The sequence below is a fragment of the Ochotona princeps genome, chromosome 27 (assembly GCF_030435755.1).
Source record: "Ochotona princeps isolate mOchPri1 chromosome 27, mOchPri1.hap1, whole genome shotgun sequence".
Taxonomy (NCBI): domain Eukaryota; kingdom Metazoa; phylum Chordata; class Mammalia; order Lagomorpha; family Ochotonidae; genus Ochotona; species Ochotona princeps.
The window spans coordinates 2,236,334-2,249,781 of record NC_080858.1 but is presented as its reverse complement, the minus strand read 5'-3'; the positions used below and the strand labels follow the sequence as shown (position 1 = coordinate 2,249,781).

The 13,448-nt window shown below is 53.8% G+C and overlaps 1 protein-coding gene across 13 annotated transcripts in view; it reads left to right on the top strand.

The window, feature by feature from the left end:
* The window catches only part of CACNA1C (calcium voltage-gated channel subunit alpha1 C), a 656,633-nt gene extending 645,757 nt beyond the window's left edge, over positions 1 to 10,876 (top strand). For all 13 annotated transcript variants that reach the window (XM_058656024.1, XM_058656022.1, XM_058656023.1 and 10 more), the window contains 5 exons: positions 2,651 to 2,779; positions 5,399 to 5,505; positions 5,839 to 5,942; positions 7,452 to 7,793; positions 9,153 to 10,876. In XM_058656024.1, coding sequence (XP_058512007.1) covers positions 2,651 to 2,779; positions 5,399 to 5,505; positions 5,839 to 5,942; positions 7,452 to 7,793; positions 9,153 to 9,443 — 973 coding nt within the window. In that variant the 3' untranslated portion in view covers positions 9,444 to 10,876. The remainder of the gene's footprint in view (positions 1 to 2,650; positions 2,780 to 5,398; positions 5,506 to 5,838; positions 5,943 to 7,451; positions 7,794 to 9,152) is intronic.
* Positions 10,877 to 13,448: the final 2,572 nt, after the last annotated feature.

The window sequence follows — 13,448 nt, the reverse complement described above, 5'->3', positions numbered from 1 at the left end:
ATCTGATGGAAGGGCACTTGGGCTCCCAAGTTGGCTTTGAAAATGCCAGAGTCCTATGTGAGTGGTGGCACCCCTGGTGGCCCACACTCAGGACAAGCCCACCTGGCCCCTTGACCAGTCCTGTCACACAGGATGTGTTCCCTAAACACCCCTGCCCTTCCTCAGCAGGGTGGACCAGGGTTGGGCTACACAAGAGAGTGTACCCACAGTCCTTCCCACACCTCTGTCTGAGCCTGGTCAGCTGAGACAGCAGCACCATCACCCTCACTTCTTTCTAAGCCCGTGCCAGCCTGTCCATGGACGGCATGTTTGGATGACAGGAAGCCCATTGTCCTCCAGGGCACAATAACTCCTGGTGGTCTTGACTGTGTCATCTGCCACCTGCTGACCCTCTGTGTCCTTGCCTGCAGCACGCCCTTCCCTACCATGATAGGGTAGCAGGTGCCTCTCTCGGGACTTGGGGCTTCTGGAGCTGTAGCCTGGGCCTCTGCAGAGCCTCCTCCCTACTGACCTTCCCCAGGCCAGAAGACAGAGAACATACCTCCGTGGCTTGGATGTCACCTTCATTTTCTCTGCCTCCCTACTTATAAAATAACTGAGATGCCCAGATTTCTTTCCATGCTTAGGGGCGAGTGTCATGAAGGTGCTTCCTTTAAGAGTTAGCATTTGGTGCCCTCCAGCTGCCACAGCATTTAATAGAGGCTCATAATGGCAGGCAGGCAGATAGGCCATCCACCCCATCTACCTCACTCTGCAAACCTGACCAGTGAGTCCTTGGGCTCAGGGCATGTCCCTCCAGCCTGGGCACAGGGCAGTGTACCCTACTTCAAAAAGCTGGCTTCCAGCATCCTATTGTCAAGATATATGTAACAGTCTCATTGGAAGTCCATCTTTGATTGGGCAGAATAGGTGCAACTGTAATGAATCTTCACTTCTTGGTGTATTAGACTCTAGGCCCAGAGCTGAGATAAATATAAGAGCTCTAGGTGTGTGTGTATTGTGTTTTGCATGAAGTTTTCCTTATATCAGAGAACGTATGATATTTGTCCTTTTGAAAACCCTCCTGTTTTAAAGATTTATTTTTCTTGAAAGAGTTACACAGAGAAGAGGAGAAAGACAGAGAGAGATCTTCCCTCAGCTAGGTCACTCCCCAAATGGCCACACGGCCTGAGTTGGGCCAATCTAAAGCTAGGAACCAGGTAGGTTCTTCCATACTTCCTACTTGGGTGCAGGTGCACAAGGACTTGTGCGATCCTCTGCTGCTTTCCCAGACCATGAGCACAGAGCCAGATTGGAAGTAGAGCTGCCAGGATTCCAGCTGGCACCCATGGAGGATACCACATTATCCTACTATGCCACCTCACTAGTCCCAGAATCCCTTCTTAGGGAAGCTCTTTATGCCCCTCGTTAGCATCCCAGGACACTACAAATCGCCTGCCGAGAGAGTGCCTGCTGGAGAGCACTCAGGGCAGAAGACAGCAGAGGTCTTCTTCCCCCCACGGATACAGCTGCCAATGAAAACACGTGCAAAGCACTGAGCACGTCTGATGGCTCACTCAACATCTGCACCCTCCCTTTTTTATTGCATTTGTTAAAAACAACCCTCAGGGTGCTAAGAGGAGAATAAAGCCAGCACTCTCTAGCCTTCCCATCATAACTCAAGGTGGAGGTTTTTGACTGTAGAGACAACACCCAAGTGGTGGTGCCACCTGCCTGTGGCCACCGTTCTGAGTCCAACTCATGCCGTTGTGCCTGGCCACACACACACTGCATGCCTCTCCTCCCACTGGTGCTGGAACCCCCAGTATCTCCTCTTCCTTATCACTGTGCTGGCAGATGGGCCACAGCCTCCGCTCCCCCACCCTGAAAGCCACCTCCCAAGTGCCTGAGTTGTTCCCAGGCCCAGAGTCAGAGGAAGAGGGGACACTGACCCAGTGTTCAGCTCCCAGAGACTGCACTGGGATCTTCCCAGGCACCTTTGGGGGCCCAAGGACACACTCGGCCCCAGCACATGGGTCATAGAGGGCAACAGTTAAGGGCAAATGACTGGGCAGAGTCCCAAGCCCAGAGCTGAGGGAGGTGCTATATTAGAGAGGGCATGTTACAGGCTTACCACATTACCACTGAGCCCAGGGGACAACTGGGGCTCATCCCTCTAGCCAGCAGGACACATCCTTCCTGCCACCTGAGCTTTCCTTTCAGCAGTCAACAGTGCCAGGAACTTCTTGGCTGGTCCAATACACACCTCAAGGCTGAGCCATCAGCAACACAGGGAAGGCACGGCCCAATCACTGGACACCCTGCCCTAGAGGACAGCCAGGACCCTTTTCTAAGGGTTGGTCCCATCCACCCTGAAAAGCAGTAGGCCTGTGAGTGGGACAGGACACAGGCTGTTCTAGGTTTATGGAAAGGGAGACTAGAAACTGAGGCAGGCTGTGGGCCAGAGGGGAGGGGAATTGGGGTAGCCTACATAGAGCCTCAACCTCGGTTCTGTGGATTTATCAGTGACTGCAGGAGGAAGACACCACAGTTAGGGGGTGTGTGTGTCCTCGTGTGTGTGTGTGTGTGTGCCTATGTGGCAGCTTCCTGGCTGGGGGAAGGGGTGGACGGCTGGCCCCCCCTGAGCTCTGCTCCATCCCGCATGGTTTAGGTGCCACTCCCAGGAGAGCCAGCTAGCCATAGTGTGTCAGGATGCCACATCCCAGGACGAGACGTACAACGTGAGCATCCACGAGGACGCCGAGTACTGCAGCGAGCCCAGCCTGCTGTCCACCGAGATGTGAGCCTGCTGTTTCCTGCTCCACAGGGGCCCTGACTCCAGAGAAGGGGAAGGAGGGTGCAGGGCCTCCTCTGGCCCAGATGCGACAGCAGGGGGAGGAGGGAGGAGAGCTCCAAGAGCAGCCGAGCACACACCGTGCACCTGCTGTCATGTTAGAGGCTGAGACACTGTCCCCAACACACACCCAGACCCACTTCCAGGGGCTCTTCCTCACCCCAAAGTGATCCTGAGGAGCCATGAGAACATTTTCTGCGAGCCTCAGCACCCAGAGACTGCATCTGCAGTTCAGGGTTTTGTGAGGAGCCTGTTCTTACAAGGCTGCCAGTGGGGACACTGATGCGGTCCAAGGCGCTACCTGCAGTGCCTTCCCCCCACAAGGGAGGCCGGGGTGCTCTGTTCCTGAGTCCGGCTTCCTGCCACCCTGGGAGGCAGCCACAGGTGACAGCTCGCCTGGGAGATCCAGATTGAGTCTCCTGGACTGTCCAGGCATTTGGGAAGTGAATCCTCATTTCCCTCTCTGTTTTCTTCCGATTAAAAATCAGTAATACAGCTTTCCAGAAGAGGGCACTGGTAGCAAATGTAGGGTTGAGATTTTTGGATCTTGTTGGTGTTTTTAGAGGCCAGCGTTTGGCCTGCAGATCTGGATGGATGAGAGGTTGGGGCAGGCCGGGAATAGTCCTCACTTTTAAAGGCATAGCTGAACACAGTGCTTTTCTGACTGTAGGTGACATTCAAAATGGAAGCTCTCAAGAAAGCTTTCTGGATTTTGGCGGTGCGGGGAGGAGGCGGAGGAGGGAGGTTGTGTGGCTGTAGAGGCGGGGGTTGAAAAGCAACACAGGCCACCAGGGAGTGACGGGAGAGTAAGAGTAGCAGAAGATTGTCTTTGTCCCTGATGAGAATCTGGCAAGTGAGGAAAACTCTGGAAGGAGTGGCCAACACTGCAACTCCTGACAACTCAGTGAACCCCTGTGCCTTTGTGCCCCATCAGCAGAGGTGAGGCGGGGACAGGGGAGATGGGGGGGGTGAAGCACCTGCTGTTTGAAGCCTAGAGAGAATGAAGCCTAAAGCTCCCCCAAAGTTCCTCTGAATTGGAACTGTGAATTTATTTTTATTTTGTTTGAAAGGCAGAGAGAGACAAGATCTTATATCCAACAGTTACTCCGCAAATGCCTACAATAGCCAAGATGGGTCAGGTTAAAGCTAGGAGCTTAAAACTCAACCTGGGGTCTCCCACATGGGTGGCGAGGAGCCGTCACCTGCTGTCCCCACCCCCCCAACCTGCTTCAGAATGTACACCAGCGTGAGAGCGAGCTCAGAAGCTGAGACAGGACTCCGTCCAGGCACGCAGACATGCAGGCATCACAAACAGCATTTTAAAATCTGCACCAAATGCCCACCTCGAAATGAACTTGGCAATACAAATTCATGCATGTTCACATGTCCTGGCAACCAGGGAGAGCACAGGTTTTAATCCATTTCTGCCATTCCTGGGTGCCTGGTGCATCCAGGAACTAACTCTGCCAAGTCATTAACTAGTGTCTGGACTCAAGGAGGGTTTCCAAACTGATTTGGAAGTTGGGAGGATCTGAAAAGAATGATCCATGGCTAACTGTCTAACTGCCCACAGGGGAGTGGAACAGACTCGAAGGGCAAAGGTGTTCAGAGAGGGTCCAGGAGCAGGACAGGGGGACTGTTAAGGGTGGGACAGCCGAGCTCAGAGCAGCTGGGTCTACAAGAATCATGCAGCTGGGCTAAGAAGAAAATCCGGTCAGGAAGGTTTGCCTGGTCAAGAAGGATGCACACGTGTGAGCTTTAATTTGACCAACACCCCTGTGCATCTATATATGAATGTACCAAGTTAGTACTAGAATCAAGGTGCACTCAGCCATGAGGGTAGCACACACCTTCCCAAGCTAGGAGGGAGCCATGGGCACCTGCTTTTCCAGTGCAAGCAAGTCCATAAGGAACTGGGAGACCACCACAGTGGGTTGCAAACGTGTGCCTTGCAGTCAAATAGAGCCAACGAAGTGGACTAGACATGTTTAGAGTGGATGTTTAGATATGTTTAGAGTCTACCCATCAGGGTAGGGTTAGCGTGTGAGAATGCCTTCCATTGGGTCTGTGTGAGTGAGTCAAGTGTCTTTCCTACTGTCACCCTTGAAAGGCTTGGCAGCCATTGCTGAGATGCCCCCAAGATCCCTCCCAGCCTTGCCACTGACTGACTGGTGTGACAGGGGGAACTGGGGGCTTGGGGCTGGAGGGGAGGTGCCGGGGCTGAGGGCGGCGGGTGGATAGCACTGGCATCTGTGAACACAGGAACCTAGGCAGCTTTGAAAGGATCATGGGGCCTAAGAACTTGTCCGGCCTTCTCACTACCTTTGTCCCAAGAGTGCTCCCGCTGCCTCCCTGCAGTCAGAAATGCGGGGCTCACCGCATAGGCAGTGGGTGCAGAACTGGTCCTGGCAGCACGGAAGCTTGCTGCCCCTCCCCGACCTGCAGAGCAGCACCCTGGCATGGGGAGGGGCGGGGCACTGCTCTCAACAAGCAAGCAAGCAAAGTGCTCTCTGGGGATGGAATCCTTCCTCTTCGGGAATGAGCCCTGAGAATTCTGTGTTCTAGGCTTTCCTACCAGGACGATGAAAACCGACAACTGACAGCCCCGGAAGAAGACAGGCGGGACACACGGCAGTCTCCAAAGAAGGGCTTCCTGCGCTCAGCGTCGCTAGGTAGGCACTCCCTACCCCCTAACCCCTACCCCCTACCCCCACCGTGCGGAGGCAGCTGCTGAGCACAGCACTGTGAGCCAGGTCAGGTACCTGTGGATGGCTTGCCACACAGAAACCCATGAAGAGCATTTCCAAAGTTGCATTTCAGGATCACAAAGCCAGGGCTTGTGGGGAGGGTGCCTGGGCCTGGACTGTCCTAGATGTCTTCCAGGAGAGGCCAGGGGAAAAGAGGCAGTGTGTCTGAGGGTGCTGGTCCTGCTGCGTGTGGGTGTGCGCTGTGACAGCCATGTGCTTGTTTCCTGCCATGATCCCCTTCTCTCTGTGGCCTCGCAGGTCGAAGGGCTTCCTTTCACCTGGAATGTCTAAAGCGACAGAAGAACCAAGGGGGGGACATCTCTCAGAAGACAGTCCTGCCCTTGCACCTGGTCCATCATCAGGTAGCCCCTGATTCCACACAGGCCACCCAGCCCCCACCGAGCATGGCCCAGAGAGCTCCATCCTGTCACTTCCCACGATGTCTCAGATCCCTGGCACAGCCTACCATGGTGTCCTTGCCTTGGCACAGGGTCTGTGATGTGGCAGAGTGGGGCAGGAGTGCTTCACCAGCTCTGTGAAAGTCAGGGTGAACTTCCTTCTTGTTCAAAAATGCACCCAGTGAAACAGAAATGATACAGGCACCTCCCAGCCATGTGGCCCAGAGTAGGGGGTGCTACTCAAAGAGAAGAGGTCCTGAGAAATTCTCTGGATGAAATAGCTCCCGATCTGTCTGCAGCTGGGGCAGGGAAATCTTGGACATGGGGCAAGGAGGAGGAGGGGAGCGGGCCACAAACATCTCTGTATCTCAGGTCAGACTTGCCACGCCTACCCCCCAACCAGGTAAATCAGGAATTAAATCTGCTTCCCAGCCTCTCTTTTCAATCATCTGCTCCCCCACGCACCACGGACCTAAACTCCAGGATGCTTTGATACTTAACGGCATTCAACTGCCAAGCAAAGCTTAGAACCCACCCAAGATGGCCACCTGGATGTGGCCAAGTTGGTATTGCTTCAGCTCAAAGAAATACAAGCCTGTGTAGCACTACCCACGTGAGAAAAATTTCTGCTGGGCTTTCCACACTCCTGCTTATAGACTATGCTTCCTATAGGTCCCCATCAGGTGTTGGGATCCGGGTTGGGGTGGGTGATGTGGGGAACCGTGTTTGCCTTAGGAGCTTTCTAGCAGTTGGCTTCACCCATCTTTTCTGATTGTGCTGGGAGGCAAAGTGAGACATCCTTCCTCACTGTATTATCTCTCTGCTTCCCGGCCTCTCCAGTCACAGCACCAGCCTCTGCCATCCCCGATCCTGGTGGATTGGCACACGCTGAGGGACCAAGTCCTGACGGCAGCTGTGCTGCAGGCCACGTCCCACAGGATGACAGCACGCAAACATGTACATTGTTTTCTTAATATGACAGTGGGAGGCTTCAGCAATGGCTGCCAGACAGTCTGAGCGAGAGGTTGGCAGAGTTGGACTCAGGACTCCTGGCTATTATAAAAGGGAGAATCACAAGCACTCTGGACACTGGACTTCATTATCAACCTGCACCCCAATGAGCCCTACAAGGCAGACTGACGTGGCATCTCTGTCCTGCATGTACCCATGGTGCAGAGTCACCATTCGCTGTAGTGTCGCAGTGGGTCAGCTAAGAACCAGAGCATGCGCAACTAGCAGTCAACACAAAGCCAATGACCTTGATACCACCTCACTGTGGCTTCCTCAAGTGAGGTCCCTCACTTCAGGAAGACTCAACTGACCATGAAAAGTAATTTGAGATCTGTGAAGCCCAGGCCAGGCCTCGCTGAACGAGGGGTGTATTCAAGGGCACGTACATCCAGCTAGATGACAAGAGCTTTGTCCCCGTCGACCCACCCCCTGTAACTTGCACTTCTTGTGTGTCATCCACAGGCATTAGCAGTGGCGGGCCTAAGCCCGCTCCTGCACAGAAGCCATTCTCCCACCACCTTGCCCCGGCCCTGCACCACACCCCCTGCGACCCCAGGCAGCCACGGCTGGCCCCCACAGCCCATCCCCACCCTGCGGCTGGAGGGCGCGGAGTCCAGCGAGAAGCTCAACAGCAGCTTCCCATCCATCCACTGCAGCTCCTGGGCGGGGGAGCCGAGCCCCTGCAGAGCGGGCAGCAGCAGCAGCGCCATCCGGAAGGCCCGGCCTGTCTCGCTCACAGTGCCCAGCCAGGTTGGGACTCAGGGGAGGCAGTTCCATGGCAGTGCCAGCAGCCTGGTGGAAGCGGTGAGTGAGTCTGAACTGTGTGGCAGGTGCAGGGGGAGGGCACGGGGTGGCTGCTTTTGTACCCGCAGACTGAAGGTCGTCCCCACTTCCCCGGGGTTCACAGACACCATCCCTCCCAGGACCTGCAGAGGGGAGCCAGGGTATACAGACAGTGTTGACCACATGGGACTGTGGAGGCAACGCCCTGGGGCAGAGGGAGAAAGCCCCGAAGCAGGCCAGTGAACCCCAAGACACAGGTGCCTCAGTACCCCATGTTAACCTGGGCCACTCTGTCTCTCTTTCTCTCCCACTCTCTCTCTCTCTCTCTCACACACACACACACACACACACACACACACACACACACAGAGTGTGTCTGTCTCTGGAAAACCATGGCAAACAATCCTGATATTTTTACAACCTCTGATGTGCAGCCAGGGTTGAGTGCCACCCGTGGCTCCACTGTCCTCCACCCAGTCTGGGCATTCAGACACCATCTTGGCACCACACATAGGAGGTTTCCTTTGACAAATCACAACAAGCCCAGAGGAGGATGACCTAGGGAAAGGATGATGCCCAAGGCTAGGCCAGAGCAGCTGGCTCACAGACAGGAGGACCCTTCGGATGAAGCCTGCCTCACAAGAAGGTCTTCCCTAGAAAGTATCACCGCTCGTACCCCTGGGACAAGAACAGACTGCAGTTGCACCAGGCCTGGGGATCCCTACGCACTGTTGGTGTGGGTGCTGGGCTAGGTATGGGTGCAGGATTCTGCATTTATGAGCTCTCCCTAGGAAGAGCAGACAGTGATAAGCCTTCAGGCAGGAGTTGGGGAAGGTGCCAGAGTGGAAGCCAGGGAGGGCAGGCCCATGTGAGTCCCCAGCAGGGTGTGCCAGGCACTATCCTCTTGGGAGCTGATGCTCCCGGGTTATGGAGGGTCATTCCCAGCCCTTCTGGGCAGCCAGAGATGTGCGGGGCGGGTATGGTACTGTGCCTGTCCTTGCCAGGATCCTCAGGCCCAGGGAGGCAGCCAAGTGGGTTGGGGCAGTTAGCAGTTTTCTAGTTGCCCCCAGGAGAGGGAGGGTTCCTTGTGGAGAATGTTATGAATGGCCTGTATGGAGGCCAGAGAGGAGCAAAAAGCTGGGCTGGAGTTGCCCGTGGGACAGCAGAGCATCTCCTATGGCCTTCCCTTAGCTCCTTCCCCCTCGGCCAGCACTACTTCCTGTGGTGAGGCCCCATCTCTACTTCCCTGGGAGCGCCACCCTCCCCAACACCCCTAGACCAGCATACCTGCTTTGCCCGAGATCGCCCTGGAAGCCCTTCACCCCAGATCAGCTCTGCTGATACAGTTTCCCTCTGTGTTTTCCCCCCACGACCCTTCAGGTCTTGATATCAGAAGGACTGGGGCACTTTGCTCAAGATCCCAAGTTCCTCCAGGTCACAACCCAGGAGCTGGCCGACGCCTGCGACCTGACCATAGAGGAGATGGAGAACGCGGCAGATGACATCCTCAGTGGGGGCGCCCGGCAGAGCCCCAACGGCACCCTCTTACCTTTTATGAACCGCAGGGACCCGGGCCGGGACAGAATGGGGCAGAGCGAACAGGACGCGAGCAACGTGCGTGCCCCCCGGTGTGGGCAGAGCGAGGAGGGTCTCGCAGACCACAGCCTGTAAGGCGCAGGGGTCCCGGGGGTGCGGGTATTATTATTATTATTTTTGTCTCAATGTTCCTAATGGGTTCGTTTCAGAAGTGCCTCACTGTTCTCGTGACCTGGAGTTAACCGGAACAGCGTCTTCATTCATTTCTGTTGGGACAAGACGCAGGTTGGGAGGTGTGGAGCCCTCTGTGTCTGCACATCTAGAGGCGAGGAGGGGGTAGTACCTCGGGAGGGGAGAGACCAGCCGGCAAGCTCTGTTTCGGGGGCCTGTCCCTGGGCTGCAGAGAGAGCACCTCAGCTTCCTGTGGTGGCCCTAGCTCTCCAGAAGGACCCTGACGCAAACGGGGGTCTCTCAACTTTGCTTGTAAACAAAACAAAACCCATTTGCACATATTCCATATGAGCCTCTCTGTCTCCGTGACAGCCAGACCCTGTGGACTGGGCAAAGGGCACAGGGCAGGACTTGGGGGGCGAGGATCCCTGTGGACACAGGAAGGGTGAGGACAGGGCAAGAGGCACTGCGCGGGGTGCCCGTCAAGTCCTGCCCCTCGCTCCAGGTGTCTCTACTGGACCCGTCTCCTGATGGCGCCCACCTGTGGCTGCCCTGGACTTCCTACTGGGAAGTGCCCAGCTGGGCGGCGCACTGGCACCAGGGTCAGGGCCAGGAGCTGGGGCCTCCGGCGCGCAGCCAGACAGGGTGGTGGTGCTGCGCGTGTCTAGCGTTCTTGCATTTGGTAGTTTGCCTTTTTTTTTTTTTTTTTTGGACAGCATGTTGCAGTTTTCATGTTTTATTTTTTAAAATCATTATAATTTTGCTTTCCCAGGGGGAGAGGTGGAAGAAGAACTTTGATATATTTTGTGGCCGCCCACTTTCCTGCCTTCACTTTGCATATATAAATCCGGTTTGGGTTCTTGTATCATTAAAAGGTTGTGGGTCATTTGGCCCAAGGAGAGAGGGTTTCCTAGAAGCCGTTGTAGGGGTTTTACCAGCCATTGTGTATGCTACCAGATTTGGTTGTTTTTTTTTTTTTTAATTTTCTGGTTTGGTTTAGATTTATAATTTAAAGGTAATTGGCAATGCACTTGATAAGGTCTTGCACATATCTGGGTGATGGAGCTGGGTTCCGTTATGCTGGTGTGTGATGAGTGCAGGGGGGAGGGAGAGTGGCTGAGTGTGTGTGCGTGTGTGCGTGTGTGTGTACCCACACAGTGTGCCCACTTCCCCTTCTGGCTGAGCTGTGGGAAGGTCTGAATGTGGGGCCATTGGAAAGCAAAAACAAACCACTGTCTTTACTTCTGAAACGGGAATCAGTAACTGCATTTTCTGTCCCACAAGATATGCAAAAACAATGCAATAATATTCATTTTAAAAGTAAAATTGTGAGTTGTGTTGGCATCAAAACTGTATTTAAAAAAAAAAAAAAACCACAGAGAAATTTAAGGGAAAAACTCAAGAAGACATTTTTGCTTCAATATATTCCGTGTAATGTTTTATTGCATTGACAATGTTTCTGTTGAAGAAACCGTTATACTTGAATTCAGGTCAGTTTTCAGTATTTTTCAAATATTTTTTTAAAAACCGAATTGCAATTGTGCCAAGCGAATATACTGAACTGAATTAAGTTTGTTTTTGAATTCACTTCTTGTACGTTTTGCTGCATGTAAAGTAAAACCATTTCATATTTGGAGTGTGACGCGCTTTTCTCTGTGCCTGGGGAGGGGCTGCTGCCTCTGCCGTGTGCCACGAGCAGAGCGCCTGCCCAGGGCGGCCTCCGTGCCGCTGCCCCCGTGGGCTGGGACAGCACTGGTTTGCATATCTTGTGCTTGCTTGTATCGCCCTCAGTTCACAGTTCAGCTCGCTCTGAGACGAGGTGTCGTTCTGTTCCTTTCCTCTGCTTCTCTGAGCACAGCCCTTCCCCATGTGGAGCGGCGTGGCATTCTCATCGGCCTCTTTGTCACAGGGTTGTGTCCGTACCCATGTCTGTGCAAGACTTGGTTCCCTTCCAGTGGTCGCATAGCAGGGAGGGGCCTCTTCCTTCCCTTTGGATGGCTGCTCTGCTCCAGCGGGGCCTAGAAAAAGGCACCTGAGCAAAACCTGGCTGCCCTGAAGAGTCAAGGTCATGACCGTGTCCTCTTCCCTCTCCTCCCTTCCACGGGTCTGCCTTGAGATCCACCTGTGGTGTGCGGGAGCAGAGCAGGGGACCTGGACCCAGGGACGAAGCACCAGGAGCTCCCAAGGCAAATGAGTTTCTTGGAGGAGCAGGTAGGCCCATTCCAATTAATCCTATCGGAGCTATGTCCTTCAGCTCTGTTTCACCCAGGATGTTTCTAAGGGAACTGACTGGGGGAACTAGGACCCACCAATTCAGCCCAACTGACCCGCTGGGTCCCTTCCATTCCCCCATCAGCCCTTCTTGGCACAACTACAAGCACAACGGAAATGAACATGGCGGGCAGTCTGCTCCTCAGGGAAGGTGAGCTGCACCTTCGAGGGCTGATTCCTGATCAGGCATGGATGTGTTCCAGATAGTCTCAGATTCGTGTAAATTCCAGCTTCTTCATGATCCTCATGCCCAGTCCACATGCACTTTCATGATTCCTTCTCAGGAACAGCGTGCCGTCCAGGTATTCCAGAAATGAAGGCTAGGAAAGTTCTACCCACTGTGCAAGGAGTTCTGTGACACAGGAAGTTCTCTGGAGCGCACGTCAGGTTCCTTCTGTGTCTGCTCCAAACCTGGACACGTGCGATTCTGACTGCCCCGATGCACACCTGCCTGTGTGCTCGCTCAGCTTGTCATGCTGCCTTCTCTCTTTGTTCTGAACTTTTCCTCTGTGCCTCCAAGCCTCAGTGGCTTGGACCACGGGCTGGGCTGATGCTGGCTGCTCCTCAGGATGGCCCGCCACCGTTCCCTTCAGTACCGACTCCCTCCATCTCCTTTCTCCTGGATCACCAAGGCTGGCAAGAAAACCAGAAGCAACCTTTGTCCTTGCACAGCGCCCAAGTGGCATCAGTTGGCACAAGGGCACCTTGCCCTTGTCTGTCAGGAAGGAAGGGGCGTGCAGACAGGAGATCCCCTTCTGGGACAGTGGGCTTCCTTAGCCTGACCTCATGATGATGGTGACAGTGGTGCAGTGGAGGGATGAGTGAGCCACATGCACCATGGGCTGTTTCCTCTGCCTGAAATCCAGCTAACCCCCCTGCCCCCAGGCCCTTGTTAATACAGTCATCACCTCCTCTTTGAACCTTCTGGTGGTGGGAGGGAAGTAGCCTGTGACTGAGGACCATAGCACCTACCCAAGCACGGTGTGGACTTTGCTTTTCTTCCTCATCTCACCAGCCCTGAGTCTTCTGCTACATCCGGTAGTCTCTCCATAGTCAGTCATGTGCATGGCCAAGGCGCCCGGAAAGGTCTTCCATTCTTTTTTTTTTTTTTTTTTTTTTTTGCCTGCTCCTCAAAGGTTCTTTTGTTCTTGAGGCATAAAGAAGTATTTTTTCATAGGTTTTGGTTGGATTCATAGATTTATGCCTGCTGGAATGGAGCAATTATCTCCTTAGCATGATAGGCTTCCCCCTGAGTGGAAGGTCCAAAGGCAGAGGAACAAGGCTGGGCCGTTTGTGCACCCGTGTCTCTGAGTCCCGTGCTAAGATGCTGTTTAGAGGGAAGCTGCTTGCTGCTTCTGCATGATCACCCAATCCAGTGCATTCCTGCCCGTTCAGCCGACGGTGGCAGGACAAACACAGAAGTGCATGAAGGCACTTCCAAAAGTTCACCAAAAAAAATTTTTTTTCAAAGAAAGGTTTGTTTTGTGTAGAAAATTTGAAATATGAGGAATCTTACGCAAGTATAAGGAATCTTGAACAAAGATGTGGAAAAATGGATATTATGGAAAAAAACACTGTGTGGATTTTAATTTTTTTGTACCACAAATGATTCATCAACTTTTGGGAGTGCTTTCATAACTCGGAACGCCCAAGTTGGTGTCATGGTGACGAATAGGATGGATATGACTTGTTTGCAAG